The sequence below is a fragment of the Pieris rapae genome, chromosome 20, assembly GCF_905147795.1.
Source record: "Pieris rapae chromosome 20, ilPieRapa1.1, whole genome shotgun sequence".
NCBI classification, from domain to species: Eukaryota; Metazoa; Arthropoda; class Insecta; order Lepidoptera; family Pieridae; genus Pieris; species Pieris rapae.
Window position 1 is genome coordinate 967,228 of NC_059528.1, and position 27,043 is coordinate 994,270.

Here is a 27,043-nt window from a genome sequence, read left to right on the forward strand (position 1 = left end):
GTGAAACAAATTAATTTTTCTACTACATCCATAGTATTTAACGTTTAAATAATTTAGTATAATATTGCGTCCGTATTAATCGTTTAATTGTTGAACAATGTTGACTTTTGGCAACTGACCTGCCTCTACTAGTTTGTCCTAGGCCTTCTCTGCTTGGCATCCAATGCATTTGATGACGTTTGGCACCTACGATGTTATTCCTATACAATTAAAACACTTTTTTAATGCTAATATGATGGAGTGCCTCAAAATTTTCTGGATAGAATTTCTCGTCTTAAAAGTATACAAGAAATGTCATTATCACTAACATGTTTTAATCTACATTACGCTATGGTATTTCCAATAATATGCCGTTTGTAGTTAATCGTCCCTTAAACCATTTGACTTATTAAACGTAGAGCCGTTTCAAAATTCAAGCCAGGATTTGAATACTATGAAAAAGGTTAAGCAATAGTGTTGCTTGTTTCTCGTTAAACGATAATCAACCAAATCATGTAGGTGCCGTCAACTACCTCCACCGCGAGCCAGAAAAACCAACCTTGGAAATTGAACATCGGGAAGCAGTGGTGTCTAGTGGTGGATCAGCCATGCTGGAGCTGGTCTGTAAAGGCTACCCGAAGCCTACTGTGGTCTGGAAGCATAAAGGAGATGTTGTCGAAGCCGATGCAAGACATAAGTAAGATATTCTGTTAGTCTATGGAATGTAAATTTGGTGCCTTCAGCAATTATTATAGAATACATTACTTATTGTCTATGTTATATCTGGTATCTATGATCTGCTCTGTGTAATATAATTAAGCTTACTTCCTTTTTCGCCAATGTCTGGTTAACATTAAAATATAATTAACACAGTGATTAAATAAAATACTCGTTTCATTTAACATATTCATAATTCAACTCGCCCTTGTATATTATTATGGACAATTATATACACATATAATTATAGGACATATTCTTATTATGGACAAGCCATAATAAGAATATTTTAACTTTATTAAAGTTGTGTGATTTATAGACGATTGTCCTATTATACCTTCATTTAAATCTTATAAAAAGTATTTTTTTTAAACTTACTTATTATGTTAAAAGTTTCATTGCTTGAAGGCTATGTCTGTGACTTTTAATCATTTAAAATACTCAGAACACTATGCGTTTATTTTTTTTTCAATTTCCTGTTCTGTATCAAGTTGTGTCCTTGCTTTTGCTTATATATTCTTGCTAAATTACTTCAGGTTCTTGCACGAAGACGATGAGAACATGTCTCTGGTCATCAAGAATGTGACATCAGCTGATAGCGGCGTGTATGAAGTGACGGCGTCCAACGACCTTGGAGATGATACGACTACCTTCAATCTGGTGGTGACTGCTCCACCCAAGATTAAGAAGAAGATTGAGAACCAGACTTGTATGGTAATAAACATTGCTTTTAATTTGAAAAGAATTTGAAGCTTTACTCACATACATTATAATATATTCACTCCTCATACATTATTCATTATTATAATAAAAACTTTTTTGTGGAACTTGACTACTTACGCGTTTATTTTTATTGAAAATAACGTAAATATTTAAGTTTTACTTTTATTATTTTATCAACCAATAGATATCTTTTCAATCTCGACAATCGTTATTTCGTCTGAAATCGAATTCCAAAAATAGCAGATACTAAGCCACTGTATCAGATCCTAAAAAAAAAATAAAGTAATTTCATTAACCCTCTTTCACTAATGTTACAGGTGGAAACATCTCACACAGTCCGCATTGAGGTTGAAGGTACCCCTGCGCCTGAAGTCAGCTTCTACAAAGACGGAGTTCTCATCACCAGCTCAGACCGCATCATTATCACTAAAGAATCCGACGAGGTTTACACCATCACCATTAAAGATGCCAAGCTTACAGATACCGGATCGTACTCCATTGTTGCCAAGTGAGTTTTTTTTTAAGATTGGTTTAAGATTTGATCTCAAAGCCATCTCATATTTTTCTTATCAAGTGCATACATTTGGAAGAACGAGAAGAATTGACAATAAACTCTTCGTCTCTCTTTTGATTAAGAGAAGAGATGATATTCAATAAAATCCTAATAATAAGTTTCTTTCTTGCTTTTTTTCGCTTTTAACTGCGACACCTGAAAAAAAATTCGTACAGTATCAGATCAAAAGTAAAACGTTGTGTGACTGTAATTGTAATTAAAAAATAAAAAAATCGTTTAACATAATACATAAAAAAAGAATCGTTAAATGTGTAACAATTTTTTTTTTGCGAAACCTGATATTTTGTTCAATGGTAAGCTTGCCAGCGCCAAAAACAACAAATTGTGATTGTACAGTTGGTAAATAGCCAAGTTTTAAGCGGCCGTGCTGGCCTAGTGACATAGACCCGTTAAAAAATCGTAAGAAAAACGACATGTCTGGAAATGTAGAGGTCTAAAATCTGGGACAGACCACTTGTAACGACAGTACATTAATGTTTAAACCATCAAACAATCTATTCCGAAACAACAACAAAATCAACATATATTTATATCAACGCACCCACTAAAAATGGGTTTTTATGGGCTGCGATGACTGCCTTTTTGGGCGTCCCGCATGCGCGTTTGCCCCCCCCCCCCCCATTATATAAAATGGAAATAAATTCTCACTAAATATTTTGTTCGTAATTAATTAAGTATACATTTTAACAAAAAATAGTTAATTAATTTGTAAAAAAAATTCTAAATGTACATTTGGCAATACACGGAGTATTTTTGCAAAAGTTTTTAAGCAACTTCAACAATTACGCCACGATTTAAATCAACATATGGTTAAATTTACAAACCATAGCGGTTTTCTAATGTACCTAGTAATAATGAACTAATTCAATAAACACAAATCTGTCACTAACACACATCAAACACTCGATCAATTATAGTAAAAATCTTGAATATTTGCGGTAAATAATTTGTGAGTGTTATTTTCAGAAACGAGGTGAACCAATGCTCTGACTTCTGGCAGTGGCATGTCACATCACCGCCCAAGGTCATCAAGAAACTGGGCGAATCTAAAGTCTGCGATGAGAAGGAAACTGTCACATTTGAGGTCAAAACCGAATCTGATCCTGCACCGACTGTAACTTGGTAATACCCTTTATCAGTATCACAGACAATTATTATGTTTAACTGATATTTTACATACGAAATTGAGGACTTTAAACCTGATCTAGCTTTAATAAAGTACCTACTATCCTATGGAAACCAAACAATTTAAAAGGCCGGCAACACACTCGCGAGCCCTCTGGCATTGAGAGTGTCCATGATTTAACAATCTAAAAAATATAAATAAGGGTAACTCATTATCCTTTAATTCTTATTAATGATGGCAACATTCAATAACTATTATGAAGTTCAACTTAACAAGTTCCAGTTTAAGTTAATATTATTAAAAGTAGTAAAGTAATTTTTTGGATTGTAATTAATTATTCTAGGTTCAAGAACAAGACAGAAATAAAGGAGTCATCAGCGATCAAAATATCATCATCGGGTGAAGCGCACAAATTGGTGATCACCTCAGCAGCCAGGGCTGATGCTGGAGAATACTCTTGCGAGGTGAGATTCTATATATGTATCAAGGTGAACAGAGAGAAAATATTAAAGAAAGAGAAATTAAAAAAAAGTTTGATTTTGACTAAAATGTTTTCTGATTCGTAGGTGTCGTTTCATTTTTTTTTATTAATATTCAGTTGATCAATAGAACTTTTAATTCGTTGAGGACTTCATTTTGGGTGCCGTGTGTATTTGAAATTGGCTCATATTTATGTTATTATTATTTAGATGAGCTTTGGAGTTAATTATATAAAACGCAATTTCTATTGGAATATTGTTCAATAATATTAATATTTTTTTACTACTTATTTACAAAATAGCCAAATACAAAGATATAAATTTTGTATATAGCTTTTTCTCGATAAATGAACTATCAAAAATTTATTCAGTAGTAGATTAGCCCATGCAAACAAACATTAGAGCCATCGCTAAGTTTTAGTATCACAGTACATAGTTTCATGATGGAATCTGTCAAAGAACACTTTTCTTAGTGTTACTATTAAAATGAAAATGGATTCATTTTGTTAGCCCAGAAAGAGAATTGTCATTACAAGCAATGAAATATAAAATAATTGTGTTAAAAATATACTTACAAGCTTCATTTTTTCACATAAAATGAAATAAAGTTTGTGAAATTTTCAATAAATAGGTGCCCCCTTAGTTTCATAATAGCGTATAACATTGTGATCATAGATTCGTAACGTACACGGGTCAACGAGCGATTCGTGCCTCTTGAACGTGCGTTGCGGGCCCGTATTCACGCAACGGCTCAAGGACATCACGTCGAGCGAGGGAGATGTTAATGTTGAGTTCACTGTCGACGTCGAAGCCTATCCTGAACCTAAGGTGCAATGGTAAGTGGAAAACTTAAAAAACCTTCCTACAAACAATTCTTTGTATCTTCATTTTGTCTCCACTGATTTCCATTTCTAAATACCGCACCGCGATTTTTTTTTGGATATCGTTTATCACGACGATTTCAAGGATATTCATGTAATCGAATTGATATATTATATAATTCTAATTACATAGAAACTCCTTTAAGAGTCAATCCCTTTTTACATCGGTTTATGAGACTTCCTACTGGATACAACAAACCACATTCAAAAACCCCCTTAAATGTATTCCAGGTACCTCGGTGACGTAGAAATAACCGAAAAGAAGTCGGTGTACAGTCGCGTAGACAACGGCAGTACGCACAAACTGATATTGAAGGAGGTGACAGCTGAAATGTCAGGACAATACTCCTGCAGGGTCACTAATGACCTCGGTGCCGATTCCTGTCAAGCTACCTTCACTGTCAACAGTAAGTTATCATCTAAATTTTGCCCCCTTATACCACAAAACTAAATCCGTCTTATGACACCATTAACTAAAATACTGTTTTGTCTCTTTCCGTAAAATTGTATTTTCGCTATGATAAAACTGGATAGATGAATACTATCGTTTAAATAAAACTAATTTATTTCTATGATTTAGCCCATCTAACTACAATGTGTATTACAATTTGAAATTGTTTATATAGATCTATAAATATTATTTTAAAAAATTTAAATAAATACATATATTTATTACTAGTAAATGCGTAGGCGTGCTAAAGATGTTTTCTAGAATCTAATCACAATATTACTTAACCTTTGATTTCAGGAAAACCTCGCATCACGAAGAGCCTGGTAGACATGACGGTGGATGAAGGTCAAACCCTAAAGCTGGAAGTGGAAGTAGAAGGATGCCCAGAACCGAAGGTCAAATGGTACAAAGATGGAAAGGAAGTGAACACTGATGCAAGAATCAAGATCGAACGGGATACAAAAAGGCTAGAATTTTATTATTATATTGCTTGTAAATTGATTTACAAAACTTTAAATAATAAAGGTGCTACTTAATTCTATAATAATGTTTTAGAATTATTTGTCTTACTCTTTTTTTAAAGGTTCGGTTGTTTTTTAAAAAAGCCAAATAGTTGAAAAAAATATGTGTCAAAGTCTTGGTATATCAAATAAGGTACATCATCTTTTTAAAAAAATATATCAAAACTTATTTTGAAATGGCAATTATTATTATCAGGTTGGAGAATTATCACCTCACAGTAACGTTAGTAAAGGAAGAAGATGGTGGGGAATATGAAGTTCGAGCTGAAAATGAAATGGGAAGTGTTTCTTGTAAGAGTACAGTCACCGTACACAGTAAGTATTTAAATAAATCTAGTTTAATATTTTTAGAACAATAGTCTTACGATAGAGAAAAGTTTAATGTCTAGCGATGTCCTGATCTGCAATACAGAACACATAAAACTTAAACAAAATAGTGGTAAAGAAGAGCACGAGTTGTGGATAGACTAGTGAGTTTAACTTAGTCTCACGTAGAGTTGACTACTGCACGTAGTTTATGTAGTTTTAATGTGACGTCCTAGTATATTTGTAGTTTAAAGCAAAACTTGATCACAAGTGTAGGCATTCAATAGACTAGAATGCTCGTGTGTTCTTACATTTACATCCTTCAAAGCACGTAACATAGCATCTCCTAATTTAGAATTCCCGTAATCCATTTAATTGTCTTCATTTTTCATTGTGTTCGATAGCCAAAGAAGTTCATTCGAGGTTTACGAAGGAAACTCTTTCTGAACATGAATTGGATGCAGATTGTGCAGAAAAACAAAAGATTATTGAAGACTTGCACGACGATAACGTCAAGAAAATAGCTACAAAAGAAAAATCTAAGTCTGAAGTTGCCGAAGAAACATCAGTATTTGACGACGCTGCTAAGCCTAAAACAGTTTCGTTTGAAGAGGTTGATAAACCCATTTCAAATAAAGCTAGAAAATCTCTAATAGAACCCGAAAACATTGAAAAAAAATCAGTTGATGATGTGAGTGTTAGCCAGGCGGTTTCACTAGAAGAGGTCAAATCAGTTGCACATAAACCAAAAAAAACTGTCACAGAACCTGAAATCCTTAATGACAATTTGATAAACGAACAAGATAATGATAGACGAAATTCTATTGTAACCGATGTTGAAAAACCTGCTAAGGCGAAAAAATCGTTCACTGAGCCGGAAGTTGCTGAGAAAAAAGAGCTATTAGATGATTCTAATAAATCTAAATATACTACGGAGATTGTTGATGAATCAAAACCATACAAAGCTCAAAAGTCCGTAACAGAACCGGAAATTGTTGAAGAAAAATCATTTTGGGATGATGTAGATAACGATGGAATGACTAAAACTTCTAAAGTTGAGGAAGTAGAATCTGTTCCACGAAAAGCTGAAAAATCAGTTACTGGACTTGAAGTCGTTCAAGAAAAAGAGATACTAGTCGATTCTACTAAATCGAAATGTACTACGGAAGTTGTTGATGAAGCAAAACCATACAAAGCTCAAAAGTCCGTAACAGAACCAGAAATTGTTGAAGAAAAATCATTTTGGGATCATGTAGATAACGATGCAATGATCAAAACTTCTAAAGTTGAGGAAGTAGAATCGGTTCCACGGAAAGCTAAAAAATCAGTTACTGAGCCTGAAGTAATTGACACGGGGTCTGTTATAGATGAAAATCAAAATGAAGTCAAAAAAGTTATCGCAGAAGTAGGCACTACAATACAGCAAGCAGAAAAGGCCGTTACAAAACCAGAAATAATCGAAGAAGTGGAAATAAAGTCGCCGAAACGTAAATCTATTAAAAAACAATCTATTGCTGAAGAACCATTGAGTGCTGACACTGAAGGTATAAAACGCGCTTTGCTTCTTCACAAACAGGCAAACAGCTTTACTTCGTGACACTCATAATTTATTACGCGTAGCGTTGCATGATTTTAATTTGAGTTTTTCTTAACAATCCCAAGTGTGATTTATTGTTTAGGCCGAGTTTTCGAAACAGTAACCACGTTCAAGTCAGGTGATGATGGCTCAATTACTGTATCTAAAGTCAGCAGCACCCGTTCCCACGGTGCCATAATAACAGGTAAGTTAACAAAAAACTACCCGCTTTCCTTCCCATACTACATTTCCATTACATCACATATTTAATTGCCCCGGTCCAAAAAAGTAAATGGTCCTGTAGTTGTATTTTAGTATTCATGTCCACCCATCGTTTAAAGCATGTTTATTTATTTCTTATATTAAATAGTTTGTACTGTCATTCAAATATAATAATATTTTAACTGATAGGTCCAGCCGAAACGCGCACATTACATAAAATGACTACAACCGCCATGCATTATGATGAAAATGATGAATGCGATAGAAAAATAATAATTCCTAATAAACCTCACACAACTTCACTTGAAGTGGAAGAGATAGCTAGTCATAGCTACTTCTTATCTGAGCTAGGGTATTTCACTATACCTGATCACATAAGAAGGGGTACATACGGAATTATTGAAGAACCGCAAACCGACTCAGACGCTGATTCAATTCCTCGAATGGGTCGGCACAGCGGAAACCGTACATATTCTATTAGGTCTGCATCTGAAGATGAAATGATCTGGCAAAACGATTCCCTTTCCCGAGAAATATCAATTGAGGATCTGTCTAAATCAATTTTCGAAATAGATGAAACCAAGAAGGTATTCAGCAAGGACTCATACGTGCGTCAAACTTCTTTCAAAGAAGATTATTACACAAATGAAGGGGAAGAAGAATATGTTATTCTAAACGAAAAGTCTGAAAAAGTATTTGAGCGTGACGTCACCGAAAAACTTATAGACATCTCAAAAGAATTCGAAGATGGCGAATATATGAAATTCGGAAGTAAAAAAGATAATATTAAAAATAGACTCGTGGAAGAATTAGTTTTAGAATCTCCTAAAAATATCAATAACATAACGAAAAATATAGCCGAAACAACAGTAGAACGGAAACGAAAGATAGATAAAAGTTTGTTCATTGTGGAGGAAGAAGACGGAAACATCGAAGAGTTATTGAAGAGAAGCCAAAGACAACGCGGCATTCTTGACGATATTTTAAATTCGGAAGAAGAAAAAGGTAATCAAGTCAATTAAATTATTGATCAAGAAACAATTTTATAAGTGCGCGCGGCTGTGAACAAAATAGTAACGCTATTTGTACATCACAGTAACATGTCAATGTCGCTTAAACTTTGAAATTTAATTGCTGGATGTTTACTTTTGGTCTGCTTTTCGATACACATAAAATACAGATCAATATATAACTGCAATATATATTTACTAATGTTCGAACGTATGTTTGTTTTAGCGCGCATGCGTAATAACTTTTCCTTCTGGCATACTAATAATTGGGTCTTACGTCGAAGGTGTTAGTCTGCAAACGTCGTCTTCATCAAGGTACAATCTTTCGTTTATTTTGTGGCATGGCATTGGTATGTTTAATGTAAACACGGTAGGTACATACATATCACATGGTTACAAATCACAACACATAAACTTTTGGTAAGTATTACTAATTTTATTGCATTACCGGCTGTAAATAAGCGCCAAAGTTTTTGTACGATTGAAAGATTTCGCACAACTGTATACTGCTTATGGTTAAGCTATTTTGTGCCGACATATTTCTAATTATTATTTCTGTATAAATATTCAAGTTTCTCATATTATGATACGCTTTTCACTTTTATGTATAGTCGACGCATTTAAAACTGAATCTTGCGGCAATAAATGTCACTGACAGTAGGAAAGTGCACTTATTGAAACCCGTTATCGATACTTACCTGCGCACGCGGGTACGATGCGCGATCGTGACCTTCATTAGTACTCTGACTCCTGATTGGTCGTTACGAGTAAGGGTTGTTTAGTTCCATTAGTAAATAAATATAAGTTTTTTTGTTATGACATTACATTACTTACGCTTTGTTACGTAAAATTCACTATGAAGAACTTATTTTATAAGTTTTATTTTGGGTTAGCGAAAAATTATCCCACTATAGATAACTACACCAAACCAAACTAAATCTCTCCATAAGAGCTGTAAGTGCGATTGAGACAGATAAATATGATTTATGACCCGAAACCTCAGTTCATAATGCGTCGAATGTAGCGTATTTATTTCATTGTAAAATTTATTTTCTAGCTCCTATTTACAAACTTACCTCGTGTATATAAACTTACAATATCCCCTGTTTCTAGCATCACCCACATTAAAAGAAAGCAGTATGAAAGATGGTCACACGTTCGAATCCCTACCATTAGTGTACACAGTTGAAGCGGTCGGTCAACCAAAGCCCACAGTCCGTTGGCTTCATAATGGTGAAGAGGTTAAACCAGATAAAGGAATCCACCTTACAAATGAAGGCGATGTTTACAAATTAGCTATAGATGCAGTGGACCTTAAGGATATTGGTAAATGGCAATGCGAGATCAGCAATAAACTTGGCAAACAAGTTTTAGACGCAGAGCTAGCCGTTTCTCGTAAGTACATTCTCATATTTTTGTTATTTCATTTCATTTTAGTTACAAACTTAATATAAAACCTAAATAGCTATGAAACGCACTTTTGCCTTAGTCTTGACTCTTCTTTGACATGACCTGACCCCTGGTGTAGTGATGTAGCACTACACCAGGGGTCAGGTCCTACTGTGTTCTTGATTTTTAAAATTTTTGCCACTTCTGTACTATTATTTTGTACTTCTGTACTTTCTCATGACGTTTTAGATGGCGCGAGACCACCTCCTAATCACGCTTAACTAGTAACTTTTTCTAGCTGTGGCCGAATACCGGAAACCAATCTTCAGGCAACCATTGGAAGCTCAACGCGTAATGCAAAGAGAACCCGTCACACTCAAAGCCATCTGTACGGCTGATCCGTTACCACATGTCGCCTGGCTCCTCAATGGAAATGAGATTGTACCAGATGCAACTGTTACTACTAGTGCAGATTCAAAGGAACTGGAGCATGGTCTGAAAGAGTGCACCTTCACACTACAAATTCCTACTGGTAAGTACTGTTATAAATTCTTTAGACTAGAAGTGAGTCGCGGAGCACGGGAATTATATCCCCTCCCAATATATGGATCCAAAGCGATAGGAGTTTCTCGACTACACAATTAACAAGAGATTAATTGTTTTCAAACAGGAAGAAAATCCTTATTTAGCAAAAGCAGTCTAAATGCACCGTCTGTATGGTCTTTCTCTTTTCATTCCAAATCACAATTTCAGTGGAACATGAAAGAGTATTTCAGTTCAAAGTATTATTTATTTTTTATGAATAATGTGTCTAAATGGACTGATAGATGATGTTGTCTCTCTAAATTTAACCAATGAGAAAATTTATAATTGTTAAAAACATCAAGCAAAAAAATACTGTTGACGTAGAAAATTCACAAATACTACAATCAAATGTGGATTTTACAGGTCGTCATCAAGACACTGGAGTGTATACGATCCAGGCGAAGAACCAATACGGCATGGGAGAGTGTTCGGCTCGTCTTGACATCCTTCTGAGACCAGAAATCGAAGGACTTAAAGATGTCACAACGGTTCCCTATGAAGAAACCACATTCGTCGCTAATATCAGAGCTAATCCTGTTGCAGAAGTCAAATGGTAAAAGGATTGAAAAATTTTACATAAAACAATACTTATCGTAATTTCTTAGTTTAAATCTATTGAACTTGTACTCTAGTAAGGAAATAATAATAATAAAGTTTATGAAACTGACGTAGAATTATAAAGTTGCAATATATTGATACAATATGATTCTATCAATTAAATAGGAGCAAAGATGGCTACGTGATCCAACCTTCGGCTAACATTGAAATCAACGAAGATCTCGCAAAGGAGACATACAGTCTCACGATCAAGAAGATAGGTGTCGCAGACGCTGGAGTTTACACTGTCACTGCTAAGAACGAGATCGGAGAGACCGCTCAACAGGCTAAACTCACTGTACATAGTACGTGTTCTTTATATCTTATTTTTTTTTAGTAGTAGTTTACCTATATTAATCGTAAACTTATACTATTGTTTGTCTACTATTAGACAATTAATTTAATGTATCTTACTGTAACGGTATTCGGAGACGAGACTTCATCCTTTTGACCAAATTCAGCTAAGGGCCTGTGGAATTGTCAATCTACAGTGTATTATTGATCTGCTTGAATCTCTCTCTCTCTCTACTTTTGAAATTGCATCTCTTTGCGTTGTCTACAGAATTTACTATGGTGAGTGTTCTGAAGAAATGTTTAGGTTGATCCCTCCTGCCTCGTTTCAATACCGTATGAGCCATATCAACTCACAATTTAACCATCATCCCCTTGATGGCTGGAAGCCTCTCACGGTCCGTTTCACAAGGCACTTTATTTTGCGATCTAGCAAATTCTGGAATCGACTCCCGATGGGGGTCTTTTCTGAGATACGACCTCCAACTATTCGAGAAAATTCAATTTGCTGAAGATTTTACAAATTTCGAATGACTTAATTGAATAAACTCTTGAAGAGTCGATAATTAGATATCAAAAGTAAATGTTCCCCCTTTTTCGGCAAGAGAAAATGAACTTTTATCTCTTTCAGCCAACGAGCCCAAATTTACAAAACCGCTTCAAAAACAAACTGTCAAAGACTACGATGACGTGACTCTTAAAGTTCGATGCGATGGAGTACCAAAGCCAGATGTGAAATGGTACAAGGAGGGAATCGAATTAGCTAATGATGAAAGAAGGACTATCACCACTGAGGTGGGAGGACAAGTGGACAGCGAGCTAGAGATTAAGCACTTCAATCCATCAGATGCTGGAAAGGTTAGTTTTTTATCACTTTCATATCTCTTCCGTGTACGAAAACCCCAAAGTGGACTGATGTAGCTCATAAATCACGTTCTTGTGCCATAAAAACCTTCATTTCCTTTTTAACGAAAGGCGGCAGGCGGTTGTGAAGTGTCTCCCTGTATGCTGCCTCCATATTTATGTTACACTAGCTGTATTCACAAGAATTTCATATATTAAAGGTATTTAGTGGTTATAAAAAGGTTTAAGTTTTGTTTAATCTTTAAATGAATAAGTTTTCTATTGTATTGGTATGTAATATGTATTTTTGAATTTCTTGTCTATGGTATCTCATTTAATTCATTTTTTTTCTTTTCTCACAGTGGTTGCCAGGAAGAGATCGCTCGACAGCGATAAGGCTGCCACTTGCCTTCCTTTTCATTTGATTATGTTCTATTTTTATATTGTAATGCAACGCAATGTTAATATATAAATAAACTAGCGGATCCGACAGACGTTGTCCTGTCTATACGTCTTTAATTTGAAAATTTCAAACTTTTTTTAATAAGCTAAAACATTCTGGACCATTTTGATGAAAATTATTATTCAAATGTTATGACAATATCTAACGATCCAGCACATGGTCTACAATAACACAATGATAACAAAACTTTTTTTAATTTGATCGCAGCGCTAACTGTCGGGACAGACTAAAATTAAAATTCGAATATTATTTAAAATTTGACAGTGCGATGGTAGCGCCGTCTGTCGGATCCAATGTAAAACAGTCCAAAATCAACAACTACTAATTAATTAAAAAAAACATTGTCGAGCGGACAAAATTGTGAATCTAAACCATTCTCGAATCTCCACGAACACACACAAAAAATTTCATCAAAATTAGTCCAGTCGTTTAGGAGGAGTTCAGTCACATACACACGCACACAAGAAATATATATATTAAGATAAGTCATTATAAAAATAGCAAATAAATAAATACAGCAGCAATTTCGATATGTATCTGATATGTATACGTTTGGACGGTCACAGTAAACTCTTCCCTCCGCTCCTGTTGGGTTTAACTTTAAAAGTAGGTGTCAAGTGTAAAGTTATATACATATATTCATTATCTATATTTATTATTCTTAAGGGAATTAAAAGCTAAAATGAAATACATGTAAACCCATTTTCAGTACAAAGCAGTAGCGAGGAACCTATCAGGTGAAGCGAGCACGGAGGCGGAGATATCTCTGGCGCAGCTTTCTCCCGGCTTCGTGCATAAGCTGGACCGGCAGAAGGAAGTTGACGAAGGGGAACCCTTGGAGCTGAAGGCCAAGGTCGATGGCAGTCCAATTCCAACGGCTCAATGGTAAGAATAATAGCGATTGATGAGTGTGAAAAAATAAAGGGCTCATATTGCGTAGTGTTCATATTTTGTTTACGCTTCTATTTATTTACTAAAATATACATCTATATGTAACTAAACTAATGTTAGGGTTCATAACTATGGTTAAATATTTTTAAATCTATTTATGACTATAGGTTCAAAGACGGTGTTAAACTCCCAGCCGACGACCACGTGAAGCAAGTATCTCTTCCAGACGGTACCATCAAACTGAGTATCGATCACGTGACACCATCGGATTGTGGCGCTTACAAACTCATTATCAGCAACCCCAACGGCGAACACTCTGCCTTGTGCGCTGTTGCTATTAATCGTAAGTTTACAGGCATATTAAAATCAACATTTATATTTTCATAGGTGGACCAATGTTGTCTTAAATGCTAAAAAAATCATTTAAGTTTTAAAAATTCATCAAAATCGGTCCAGCCGTTTAGGAGTTTATTTCAAAAAAGAAGATTTATATATATAAACATTGTACAATTTTGCATGTCATTAAATAAATATATAAAGCAATTCAATCACAAGGATTAAGGTAATTCGAATAATCTTCATATTTGTAATTCCTATTGATATTAAAAGCTATAAAAAAATATACATTAATGGAAATACTAATGGCGTATTCTAAAAAAAAATACAAAAATACAGTATACTGCTTCAGATAATGCGATAATACGAAAACTATTTTCCAGCAACACCTCGCAAACCCTCATTCAGCCAAGAGTTGGAAGACGCGAAGGTGATGGTGGGTCAACCTGTGAAACTGGAAGCTAGAGTCATGGCCTTCCCTGCGCCTGAGGTCAAGTGGTTTAAAGATGGTAAGAAAAATATTAAAAAAAAAAACTTTTTTGGTCCTTACCTCACTACGTGTTAAATCTTTCTTTTTTTTCAATACCAAAAATTCACCTATTTTGTGTCTGTTTCGTTCGTTCGTTTGTTCTAGGAAGACCTGAGTTTCAAGATTTATATAATTTTATATAATTTTAACTTACAACCATAAGTGTATACATAATCAATGCAAATGAGTTCCAGTATCACTGACAAAATTCTAAATATATCCAGGTCTGCCAATCCGGCCTAGCCAAGCCGTGAACTTCATAAACCAACCGGGTGGTATTATCGGTCTGGCCATAGATTCCTGCAAGCCCGAAGATGCCGGAGTTTACTCTCTTACACTATCAAATAAGCTGGGAGAAGCTGCTTCGAAAGCTTCTGTCGAGGTCAGTTTTGTTATTTTTGTTTTAATAAGCGATCTCATATTTTTGTTGATGTGACTCCTTGGAAACCTTTTTGCGTATAATGTAATTGTAATTACTGAATTTAGCCTCCGAGACGGCTCTACCGATTCTTATGAAGTTTTTTTTGTATATTCAATAAATCTGTGAATCGGCTACTATCTATATTCCAAACCCCTAAGTGATAAAGGGTGTCCTTATAACTTGAAATCTTAAGGTTTTTATATCGAGAAAAATCACAGAAAAACCTAAAAAGTTTTCATTCTCTGGGGTAGTCAGCAAAATGTTCCATGTTGTGTTTGTACTACAAAGGCGGGCTGAAGCTACTATTATATAAATTTTTACATAAATATTCTGTTCGTTTTCTAATTTATTTAGTTTTATAAAAACTACTTACTAGTTAAATGAAACATGTGTAAAATGTGCAAGTGTAGAATTTTTTAAATACATCCATTATTATAAAGAATGCATATTTTATGGTTTTTAAATAATTTATAGGATTTTCTATTTACTCAGTTTGACTTAAAATAATTTCAGGTTGCACAAAAAGAACGTAAACCTGCATTTATAGCAGAGTTGATGCCGTCTAAAGTGATCGAAGGGTTCCCAGTGAAGATGGAAGTCAAGGTCCTCGGCCATCCTCAACCAATTATCAAATGGTATTATTTTTGTTTATATATTGACTTGCCTTGTGTTTCCGATTTTTTTAATGTTCATTGATTCAGCTACTTTTAAACCTCATTCAAATCTCATGTCACAATATTGTATGGCAGGTATGACAGCTGTGTAGAAAATTTAGTCTTATCTCAATTAAGTCTAATTTTAATTTTGATAATTTTCTTATCTAAAACCCCATTTCTGGTTCATTATATTGAATTAACTTCCACATTCTTATGTTCTTATGATGTCAAATAAGTTTGTCTATATGGATGATATTATCTACTCTATTAGTAGTGGAGTGTTGATTAAGCTTGAGATTCTTAATCCTATACTGTGTAGAAGAACTCTGACTTTACACAAACTTTTCTTGAACTGGTCGTACTCCAGGCTCAGAATTGTTTTTGGATTTTCTTTCCTGTTCATTTTTTCACTTTTTTTTCTCATGAGTTTAGGACGCACAACGGCAAAGAAATAGTCCCTGATGGTGAAAGAGTCCGTATAGTCGCGCAGCCAGACGGAACTCACGCGCTGCTGTTGAGTAAGGCGACGGCAGAAGATGCAGGGAAATACGGCGTTGTTGCAATCAACGATAAAGGAGAAACCGCCAGTACTGCCGAACTTAGTGTTGCCAGTGAGTATATATTGTCCAGCGATTTGGTTTCTTTTCTCGATCATCCTGTATAAAACGCGGTTTCTTACTACGATAAAAACTCAAATTTAGTCAACTGGTATTAGGATAGTAACATCAATATTTGTGTCGAAAAACCTGGAACTGTTTCAGTTTTATTCGTGTTTCTAAAGCCTACAAATGTTATCAATGCTTTCATTGTGTCGATATACGCCCAAACCCAATAACCTATCTCAATCCAGGTTTGACCATCTGAGATAACACTTTAGTTAGACTAGATCATAATTTTCCGTAATGTCGTGTGTTTAATATTTTTGAAGTTAAACTTCAAAAATATATAAAATTAAGAATTACATTAAAATTTTAACGGAACGTCACGAAGATGTGCAGTGTTTTTGTCGAAGACAAGGGAGAGAGCGATTGAGAGCGAGTGAGAAAGGGAGATCGAGAAAAAATACACGCTATTGGCCGATGTATTCGTTTATTATTTACATATTATTACAACTTAAGATGGCCATTCTGTCCCATAAAATCTTGTGCAGTAATCGCATATTTATTTATATTATCATTAGCACGTATAGTGTGTAAACAGTGTGAATATAGATATACAAATACGTGGAGTGATCATATACTGGGGATCATATCTATTGGGGATTTTACCTGAAAATTTTATAGTAAATTTATCATTAAATCATTCGCCAAAACTTGCTTCAGGCCGAACTGATGACACAAGCCCCGAAGAGCGTCCACAGTTCCTGCAGAGTCTACGCGAAGTAACAGCTGATGAAGGTCAGCCCTTAACACTCTCCGCACCTTTCGTTGGGAACCCCGTACCTGAGGTCTCCTGGAGCAAAGATGGACAGGATCTTAAGCCCAATGACAGGATTCTGCTCACGTGCGATGGCAAACGGGTGAGTTACAATACAAATTTCGTGCATTTTAAATGACTGAGAATTTCAGAATAACGAAAGATTTAAATTGATAGCTTAAGTAATAATCAGGAGTATCATAGTTTTCAACAACCTTCAAGAAAAGAGCGTACCAATTCTTTAAAGGCCGGCAACGCACTCGCGAGCCCTCTGGCATTGAGTGTCCATGGACGGCGGTATCAATTAACATCAGATAAGCCTCCTGCCCGTTTGCTCCCTGTTCTGTAAAAAAATTTTTTTTTTAAACAAAATTTGTACATGAATCATTTTAAAATTTGTAGGTGGGTCTGGAAATAAACCCAGTCGAGAGGCCAGATGCAGGTGTATACTCTGTAAAGCTGGTGAACCCAATGGGAGAGGACAAGACCGAAGGCAAGATCCATGTGAGGAAAGTCTTCCAGCCACCGGCCTTTACGCAGAAGTTCACTGATTTGCAACAGGTTGATTTTACATAATTGCTCTTTATATACTGAAACTGATCAGTAAAAATAAAAAAAGAATCAGTTGGCGCTACAACCTCTTTAGGTCTTGGCCTCAGTTTTCTGAATCTGATTCATGATCATTTTTAAATTATAATAGGCAAGTAGGTGATCAGCCTCCAGTGCCTGACACACGTCGTCGACTTTTTGGGTCTAAGACATGTCGGTTTCCTCACGATGTTTTCCTTCACCGTTCGAGCAAATTAAATGCACACATAGAAATAAAGTCCATAGTCCAGTAAAAACAAATATTAAATAAAATTATGATTCTTTATTTTGGTTGGAGTATTATTTAAAGCATTATTTAGGTTTTTTAATTATTTTAAGTATTAGTCTATTATTGCCGAATTTTGGAATAAGCTAACTCAGTGTTTGTTCACTTCATGAAATACAATAACTTAATCAAAAAGTTAAAAAAAAATTTATATAACCTTTCAGTTACCATCATTCGACGCGAAATTCCCAGCTCGTATATCCGGAATACCCGCTCCGGAAGTGACGTGGTACAAAAATGGCGCCCCTCTCTCTCCTTCTAACAAGTACCAGATGAAGAGAGATGGAGACACTTGCTGTCTCTATGTTAGAGATTTAAATGAGCAGGACGCAGGACAATACAAGTGTGTCGCGAAGAATAAGGAAGGCCAGGCTGATTGCGAGGCTGCTTTGGAAGTAGTTGATAAGATGTAAGTATTTTTTTTAATTTAATGTGTCCCTTTATATAGAAAATCTAATACTAATATATTCATTGGAAATTGTTATTAGTTAGTTTCCATTGTGTGATGTTTAACATACATATGCTGTGTTTAGAATAGTTACAAACAATTAACCTATATTTTATAGGGATAGAACTTTTGATTTTAAATTACGTTTTACATTTATTTATAAATTTACTGTTTAATTTATTTAACTTAAATTACATACCCGAAAATCGTTGATATAAAGTTAATTAAAAAATATATAATTATTACTATTATAGCTATTAATAAATGGTGGTTGTAGAAGGTTGAAAGTTAAGGGTTAATAATTAATTTGAATGGGTTACCTTTATCACTTAGGGATTTAAAGACCTTTTTGAAAGCCTACCAAATATACGTAAACTATTTTATCAGGATCGGTCCAGACTTTTCGTAAGAGTTTGATACATTCGAAAGAGCATACCAATTAAAAGGTCGGCAGCGCGCTGGTGTATCCATAGGCGGCGGTTACTTAACATCCTGCCCGAAAAAAAAAACAAATTCAATACGCGATTTTCGATGTGACTTTAAATAAATAGTGTGTGCATGCTTAATACATGTTATATAAAATATTGTCAGATCTCGCCGTGAAAAGGTGGAGCCGCCTTCTTTCCTGAAGAAAATCGGCGACGTGGAAGTGTTTAGAGGACTCAGTGCCAAGTTCACGGCTTGTGCTACGGGCACGCCTGAACCGGATGTCGAATGGTACTTGGTCTTTAATTTATTGTGAAATAGGTTATCTATTTTACCTTTATGTTTTTTTTTATAAATCTTATTGCTTAAACTGTATAAATAAACGAAGAGTACACAAATAACACAGGAATTTAACCTTGGTTCCTTGTTATTATTATTATTATTATTATATTATATTCATTTATTATCAGAAAACAAGGTTCCATAATTATTTGTTAGTAACAATTTACTTAATAGCTATGTTAGTACAATACATTAAAATCACAATTATGATAATTCAGATTCAATTTCATGTCAATTATTCATTCATTAATAATATATTTATATTTTGTAGTTATATTTTGTAATAATAGTATAGTTATATTGTTGGAAAAGTAAGTGTATGTATATTGACCACGATTTTTTAGAAAACAAAAAGCTATATCGAGAAGTTTATGTATGTTTAAATCACAATTTCGACAAAATAGGTAATTAATAAATATACCCTACTTTTTTTAATGCAATATTTGGTGTTAGGTTCCGAAACGATGAGAAATTATTCCCCTGCGAGCGCATTCGTATGGATAAAGAGTCGACGGGTCTCCTCCGCCTAACCATCAGTGGAGTCGATCCAAGTGACGTCGGGGCTTATCGCTGCAGGATTTTCAACCCTCATGGAGAGGAGTCCTGTATTGCACAACTTACGTATGACAGTAAGTTTCTTTATGATGATTTTTTGTCCACCAAAACGTCGACATTAATTACAATAATATAATAAACTAATAAAAAATAAAATATATCAAAATTAATTTAGGTACCCACATGCGGGTACACATTTATAATTTTTAACTATTTGTTAGGTACGAAATGCAAATTGTTATTTCTTGATTTTGAATGTTTATTAGCAACTTTCACTGACTGCCATTTTCATTTCATTTATAAGTAACAATTGTTGAAAAATAAAGAAATATGTATTGTACCCGTTAATTTGTTTTGTAGATTTTTATACATAATTTAAATATGTATTATTGTGTTTTTTATCTTAATATATATAAATCTCCTGTCACGATGTTTGTCCGCGATGGACTCTTAAACTACTTAACCGATTTTAAATTAAATTGGCACATCGTAAGCAGTCTGGTCTAACTTAAGAGATAGGATAGCTTAGATCTTTAATTATAGTCGCAATTTTATTTTATTGCAAGTTATTTGTTTATACAATTCTAACAGATGGCGCTGTGTTAAAAGTACCAACGTTTCACATTAGCTATTCCTTCCAAATAAGTTCTCCTACCGTTTCCCTTGAATAGTTTACTACTATGCAATATAACAAAAATCATCGCCACAGCAACGCTTGGCCGAGTCTGCTAGTAAAGGAATAAAAAATAAAAATATACAATGTCGACAAAAATTTTACAGTTTTATACGCCGGCCCAATCATTCGCTACAGAATAAACGTAAGAGATTCACATCTCCTAACATTAGAAACTTAAACAGTTTATCTGTTTAAAGGTCTCTCTGATATAATAATGTCCTTTTTCGAAGAACTAGCTGTAAATAAATATAATAATAAGCCGTGTTCATCCAGCTCTCGAACCCCAATCGGAGAAGAAGCCGATATCCGAGCAGTACTCAGAGTTCGACAAGATGAAGGCGACGGGTGTTCCAATGCCGTTGTCGGACAAGCCAATCATATCCCGGATGGCGGATCGGCATCTGACCCTATCCTGGAAACCTTCGATCCCGCATCGCCCGAGGTTCCCGGTCACGTACCAGGTATGATTCTTGCAATAACTATTTTGTCTGCCTGTCCTGATGCCTCTATCTTTGCTAGCCTGCCAGTCTTTTCAGCTATGTCAGGTCTGGTCACCGTGTCACCACCACAATATCTTTTTGGACCGCCCGGAAAAAGAATTCCCGGGCGGTCCATCTGTTGTCTAAGTATCGTGTTCCATAACTAGACCTTTGCCAGGGCATCGGCTGCTTTAGTTTTTAATAAAATTTGCTTACTCAAGTTTTTTACTGTCCAATATTTGACACTGAGAAATTCTTGCTACTGTACTTGTAATATGAAAAAATGTATCCGGAAATTGTTAATCTTCTAAACATTAAACTGAAAATAATGGATTTCAGGTGGAGATGTGCGAAGTGCCGGACGGCGATTGGTTCACAGCCCGCACGGGTTTACGCTCTTGCGTGTGCGACATACGCAATTTGGAACCATTCCGCGACTACAAATTCCGAGTCCGCGTGGAAAATAAGTATGGAGTCAGCGATCCTTCGCCCTATGCTATTACACACCGGGCCAAGCTGGAACCGGACCCGCCTAAATTCATCCCCTACTTGGAACCTGGAATCGATTTCCGTCCGGAAACATCTCCCTACTTCCCGAAAGACTTTGACGTTGAGCGACCACCTCACGATGGTTATGCGCAGGCGCCGAAATTCCTTCGTCAAGAGTATGACTCTCAGTATGGAGTCAAGGGTCATAATGTGAATTTGTTCTGGTTCGTGTACGGTTACCCTAAACCCAAAATGACGTATTACTTCAACGATGAGCCAATTGAAGTCGGAGGAAGATATGACTGGAGTTACACAAGGAATGGACAGGCTGCGCTCTTCATTAATAAGTAAGTTTATTCTTTGACGGCCTAATCAAACTAATTCCATTCGGTGATCAATTTTTTTCTTGTTTTACGAACCATCATCTATGCCTATAACCTATGCATAACTATTAAATAAGCGAATTTGATGAATACAGGTACCTAACCTGTTTTAATTATTTACAAAACTCTACTCAGAGCAAAATATCTCATAATGCTTCTGTTAAGATATTTATTTGCTACAAGCCTGTATGGAAAGAGAAACTTCGTGAGGTTTCAGATCGTTGTAGTGCTATTCATTGTTTATATTGACTATTACGTCATTATAGTTCGACAGTAGTTTATAGAGTATTTATAGATTATAGTGAATCTGTACGTAAAGTACTCCCAAGTCCCAAGTTTAAATCTTTACAATGGTAATGTGTGCGACTGTAGTGACATCTACAATCTGTGCCCAAGAATGTATAGAGCTTCTCGATGTCAGTTGCTGAACTAGTTTGAAGTTAAAATTGTCGAAGATCCTTCACTAAGTTGAACTTTCTCTGGAGTGTAGACTTGCAGCTGGCTTAAAAATAAGAAGAGATATTAATGCCTCTCTGTAAGAATTGTAGCTGCCACCCCAGCTCAACGAAGACGAACAGAGCGATTTGAATATAACCCTAGCTTACCAAGGTGCTATCCACTAAAACCAAACTTTACCGTACCAAACTTTAACCAAACAAGTGGGGTTTTAGTGGGTACACACAGATCGCGCCATATAATCCTCCGCCCCAAATACTCCCACCGCGAAGGGGGGGGGGGAGGGTTGCCTAATGCATTCCTCCACTTAAAAATCGAAATTAATTAAATGCTTTAAAAATATTTGGCCCATATTTATAGAGTGTTCTAATAACAAACTTTGTTTTAGAATGTTAGAACGTGACGTAGGATGGTACGAGGCAGTGGCAACCAACGAACACGGTCAAGCAAGACAACGCGTGCGGTTGGAGTTAGCGGAGTATCCGCAGTTCATACGTCGACCTGAAGAGAGCGTAGTACTGGTCCGCAAAACAGCTCGCATTGAAGCGCGAGTCACAGGACAGCCCTACCCAGAAATCAAGTGGTACAAGGACTGGCAGCCTATCGCGCCTTCTAGTAGAATAAAGGTATAGTCATTGGAAATGAACTTGGCACATGCGTGGAATGTGCGTATTTATTCAGCACATTAATTTGAAATAACTCGTTATATGATAGATTTTGTAAAAGCTTACTTCACGTTACCTGAAGAAAAATTTGTATGAAAATATGAGTTATGTAAGGTATATTATCTGTAATATTTGATTTAAGGCTAAATCATTGACAGTGTTTTTAAATCCAAACTTATAAAAAATGGTTTGACAGCTCTTCAAACTTCAACGATCGTGTTATTATACGTTGACTGTACGAATTTATTACTTGTTTTTTTATTACTATAGACTTTTTAATTGTATCTTTGGTAACATATACTGACCTGTTTTCTTTATAATGTTATTAAATTATGGGCTAAATATACTTTTACTTCTTTAATATTGGCATAAGTTTAAAAAGGGTACATTTGAATTACTCCGTTGTTAGATGCACTTGAAAGAGCCAGACACCGTGGTGCTGGTGATACATGACGTAATCCTGAAGGACGAAGGCCTGTATTCGGTGTCTGCCCGTAACCCAGCTGGAGCCGTTAGCTCATCGGCCATGCTGCACGTCGAAGAGTGTGAACACGAGTACTCTTCCAGGTCAATATTGCGAATTATATTTCAGTTAAAAATGTGTATTTAAGATAGCAAATGTTTCTAGTATTATAAAGAGATTTAAATATAAATATGTACATAGAAAATTTTTGTTAATCATAAAGATACGTACTTTTAGAAGACATCCAAAAATGTTGTATTCTGGTAGAATATTTTTGGTTTTACGAAATTAATATTTTTTTAAAGACATAATAAAACGATCAATTATATTACGTAGTGATTCCTGCCTTTAGCAATACTAGTACTTAGTACTTAGAAAATGTAACTTTACATTAATTTTTAAAACAAAAGAAAAATATAACGTCACATTTACTTTAGTTTGTTTTATTCAAGTTTTAATAGTTTTGTTGATAATTTCAGAGTTCGCGAACACCCACCCCGTATAAAACCAAGCTCGAAGTCATTTGGAGACTTCTATGACATCGGAGATGAACTGGGCAGAGGCGTTCAAGGAGTTGTTTATCACGCGGCTGAAAGATTATCAGGTATATTTGTTTTGTATAAAATTTTGTAAATAATAAGAAAAGTGTAAAACCATGTAACTTTTATGTGACATTTGTCTTTAAAAACGTAGGTACATATGTTTTTCATAATTGGTTTTTTTTTTAATTTTACTGAAAAAATCATTCATTTAAAAAACATTTTCATTATATCAAAATATGTTTGTTTGTGTATAGGTACAATCGTAGTCAAAATAGTTTATAATTATGTTTTGTTACTGAAAGTTTTCCCATTTTTGAACATACTTTGACTTCATTATTAAATTTAATACGCAATTTAATCACGTAAATGAATTCTTGCACAAAGATAGAGTAGATGATCTAAATAAGTACTAATGAAAATCTTCTAGGTCGTAACTACGCGGCGAAGATAATGCACGGCCACTCGGATCTGAAGCCGTTCATGAAGAATGAGCTGGAAATCATGAATCTGCTGAACGACCGCCATCTTGTTCGTTTGCACGATGCGTACGAACACGATCACACGCTCGCACTCGTCATGGAGCTCGCTTCGGGAGGAGAGCTTGTCAGGTCAGTAAGGATTTCGAATTCATTGAGTTTATGTATTACATCTTAGGCTTGTTTTAAATGGAAACTAATACATATTTTTGGGACTACAAGCATAGTAAAGCCGTCAATGTAACATTGGGAGAATACAAGAAGTTTTTGACACATGTTAAAAGTCTTGTAATCGATATAATTAAAATATTACTAGTAGTAATCTCTATAAGTAACAATTTATATAACTTAAAATTACGTAATAAAATCTATATATTATAATAATATTTTTTCTATATATACATATTTAAAAAGTGAGTAAAACTGATTCAATGCTTGATGATGATATGATGATGATGATATTAGTTTAGCCCAAATGGGCAAGGCAAAGGAGTTTAGTCCATGCAACCAGGTCTTGTACTTGGTAATAATTGGAGAATTTTGGTAGTTTTAATATTTTCCTTAAACTTGTGTTATATTTCAGAGATCGCCTCCTGCGCAGTCAAGGGTACACAGAGCGTGACATCGCGGGATACGTCCGTCAATTGCTACGTGGATTGAAGCATATGCACGATAATAGCATTGCTCATCTCGGACTAACGGTTAGATTATTGTATGATTTAATAATTAATAACAAATTATAAGTACTTAATGTATTCCTTTGACTATAGTACTCTTTTGTCTCTTTCTTTTAAACTGTGTATACGCTGCGAAAAGAGAAGGATAGTTGACTCGAAATCATGTTGTTTTCTATTAATAATATTGGGTATAAATTTCTTTTTATGAGCCAAGGAGTCTATTTTTATTAATATCACCCAATATTTTTGTTTTATAAAGTTTAAGAATTTATTTCTTTAACACACTATTAAACGTATATACGTAGTTTACTCATATTTACCCTACTTAGTCTAATAATTCTAAATTGGTTCATTTTTCTATTCAGATTGGAGAACTCTTACTCTCCCACGTAGGTTCCGATGAACTAAAGATCTGTGATTTCGGTCTGTCCCGTCGCATTCACTTGAACCAACACGCCGCTTTGAACTACGGAATGCCAGAATTCGTGGCCCCAGAGGTCGCTAAGGGAGAGGGCGTGGCTTTCGGAGCTGACATGTGGAGTGTCGGAATCATCACCTATATTCTCCTGAGTGGAAGATCGCCGTTCAAAGGCCTTAACGATAGAGAGACACTCACGCGAGTAAGAGAAGGACAGTGGGAATGGTGAGTTATACAATACAGAAAATATTGTTTGTTTGTTAGGAATTAATTCAACGACGATCTTTCACGATAAGAAAGATTTTTTTATACATAAATAATAATTTGTATGTCGAGCTTGACGCGGGTAATTTAATTCAGGGAGAAAGCGAGACCTTATCCATTATTTCCTGTGGCTGTGACTTCCATCCTAAACCTCACAGTCTCCTTTTTAAGGTTTGATGCCCTCAGCATGTCTTAGAAATTGGACCATGCCCGCCATGTACGGAAAGCCTGCTATGCTACGTTCATGTACTATTTTTGAGAGCTTCGCTTAATTTTGCTGACAAGAGGAAGGAGGGGGGATACATTGCAGTAAATCTGCTTACGTCATACTTTAACCGCCCCTGAGTAACAAAAAACTTATAAAAATATTTTTTATGTTTTAGTTGAACTGACAAAAATTATTTTAGTATATCAAAAAAAAAATTGAAGTGAGTTTCAGTAAATATTTATTATGAAAAGAAACTGCTCTTAAAAGTAAAATCACCTGTTCTCTTCTTCTTAATATTCATAAGAATTATGTATTAGGTTCGACGAAGAATGGTGGTCCCGCTTCAGCCTGGAATCCCGGGACTTCATCTCCAAGCTGTTAGTACTGGACTGGCGTAACAGATTAGACGTCGATTCTGCGCTTGCGCACCCTTGGCTCTCATTCGCCGATAAGATTTATAAGGACGAGTATATTATCACAACAGACCGACTGAGGAGCTATTACAACTCGTACAGGTTTGTTCTCTGCAAAAATCAGTTAATTTTTAAGGTTTAAGATTCATCAATAATGTTTTTTTTAATAAAGAAGTACCAATAATTAAAGGCCGGTAACGCACTCACAAGCACTCTGGCATTGAGAACGTCCATACTTGAGTCTCCTGCCCTTTATTTTTCCCTCTCTCATACAAAAGTAAGGGCTCGTAAAACTTTTGCAACTTAACTCTGAACGTAATATAAATAAATAGTTATTAGTAAATAAAGTTCCTTAATATTTGCAGAGACTGGATGAGCAACGCGTCATGCCGTACTTGGTTCCGTCGTAGGCCACTAGAGGGCGCCTTCGACCATCCCTCTAGAATGGTTTACCCGCCAGGGGAACTATACACCCCCGAGGGAACTCCGGATCGTGACAGGTCCTCCCGGGAAAGGAAATCATCGCCTTGGGACCTGAAATTCAAGCAGTGGGACCACCCAGATTGGGAGGTGTCAGCCACGTCTGAGAGCCAGTAATTCATTTTGATACTAACTTATTTACCTAACAATTTTGTCAGATTATATTAAACATTATTTATTGAGGGATTTGAATATAGTCTTGGGTTTTGATTAATATTTTTGACGTTACATTCTGGCTTCAATTAGAATAAGAATATTTAAAGATAAATAGCATAAAGATTGGAGTAATAAGAACGTGTTTTGCTTGACTGTACCAGTGGCATGCTG

At 35.3% G+C, this 27,043-nt stretch overlaps 1 protein-coding gene across 11 annotated transcripts in view; it reads left to right on the forward strand.

The window, feature by feature from the left end:
• The window catches only part of LOC110994995 (obscurin), a 99,301-nt gene that overhangs the window by 68,492 nt on the left and 3,766 nt on the right, over nucleotides 1-27,043 (forward strand). For 6 of the 11 annotated variants that reach the window (XM_022261955.2, XM_045632747.1, XM_022261954.2 and 3 more), the window contains 38 exons: nucleotides 499-676; nucleotides 1,233-1,410; nucleotides 1,737-1,927; nucleotides 2,960-3,115; nucleotides 3,463-3,583; nucleotides 4,274-4,434; nucleotides 4,711-4,886; nucleotides 5,228-5,396; nucleotides 5,648-5,766; nucleotides 6,162-7,301; nucleotides 7,437-7,538; nucleotides 7,745-8,560; nucleotides 9,679-9,960; nucleotides 10,253-10,486; nucleotides 10,903-11,092; nucleotides 11,263-11,441; nucleotides 12,059-12,285; nucleotides 13,443-13,618; nucleotides 13,792-13,967; nucleotides 14,344-14,469; nucleotides 14,714-14,871; nucleotides 15,424-15,545; nucleotides 15,999-16,177; nucleotides 16,889-17,085; nucleotides 17,385-17,543; nucleotides 18,021-18,265; nucleotides 18,896-19,021; nucleotides 19,526-19,701; nucleotides 20,577-20,764; nucleotides 21,122-21,618; nucleotides 22,499-22,736; nucleotides 23,185-23,342; nucleotides 23,718-23,842; nucleotides 24,208-24,388; nucleotides 24,840-24,957; nucleotides 25,299-25,576; nucleotides 26,141-26,338; nucleotides 26,602-26,829. In XM_022261955.2, coding sequence (XP_022117647.2) covers nucleotides 499-676; nucleotides 1,233-1,410; nucleotides 1,737-1,927; nucleotides 2,960-3,115; nucleotides 3,463-3,583; nucleotides 4,274-4,434; nucleotides 4,711-4,886; nucleotides 5,228-5,396; nucleotides 5,648-5,766; nucleotides 6,162-7,301; nucleotides 7,437-7,538; nucleotides 7,745-8,560; nucleotides 9,679-9,960; nucleotides 10,253-10,486; nucleotides 10,903-11,092; nucleotides 11,263-11,441; nucleotides 12,059-12,285; nucleotides 13,443-13,618; nucleotides 13,792-13,967; nucleotides 14,344-14,469; nucleotides 14,714-14,871; nucleotides 15,424-15,545; nucleotides 15,999-16,177; nucleotides 16,889-17,085; nucleotides 17,385-17,543; nucleotides 18,021-18,265; nucleotides 18,896-19,021; nucleotides 19,526-19,701; nucleotides 20,577-20,764; nucleotides 21,122-21,618; nucleotides 22,499-22,736; nucleotides 23,185-23,342; nucleotides 23,718-23,842; nucleotides 24,208-24,388; nucleotides 24,840-24,957; nucleotides 25,299-25,576; nucleotides 26,141-26,338; nucleotides 26,602-26,829 — 8,668 coding nt within the window. Of the gene's footprint in view, nucleotides 1-498; nucleotides 677-1,232; nucleotides 1,411-1,736; nucleotides 1,928-2,959; nucleotides 3,116-3,462; nucleotides 3,584-4,273; nucleotides 4,435-4,710; nucleotides 4,887-5,227; nucleotides 5,397-5,647; nucleotides 5,767-6,161; nucleotides 7,302-7,436; nucleotides 7,539-7,744; nucleotides 8,561-8,791; nucleotides 8,881-9,678; nucleotides 9,961-10,252; nucleotides 10,487-10,902; nucleotides 11,093-11,262; nucleotides 11,442-12,058; nucleotides 12,286-13,442; nucleotides 13,619-13,791; nucleotides 13,968-14,343; nucleotides 14,470-14,713; nucleotides 14,872-15,423; nucleotides 15,546-15,998; nucleotides 16,178-16,888; nucleotides 17,086-17,384; nucleotides 17,544-18,020; nucleotides 18,266-18,895; nucleotides 19,022-19,525; nucleotides 19,702-20,576; nucleotides 20,765-21,121; nucleotides 21,619-22,498; nucleotides 22,737-23,184; nucleotides 23,343-23,717; nucleotides 23,843-24,207; nucleotides 24,389-24,839; nucleotides 24,958-25,298; nucleotides 25,577-26,140; nucleotides 26,339-26,601; nucleotides 26,830-27,043 lie in introns of those variants that run through there. The other 5 variants (XM_022261951.2, XM_022261950.2, XM_045632746.1 and 2 more) reach the window with 5 other exon arrangements.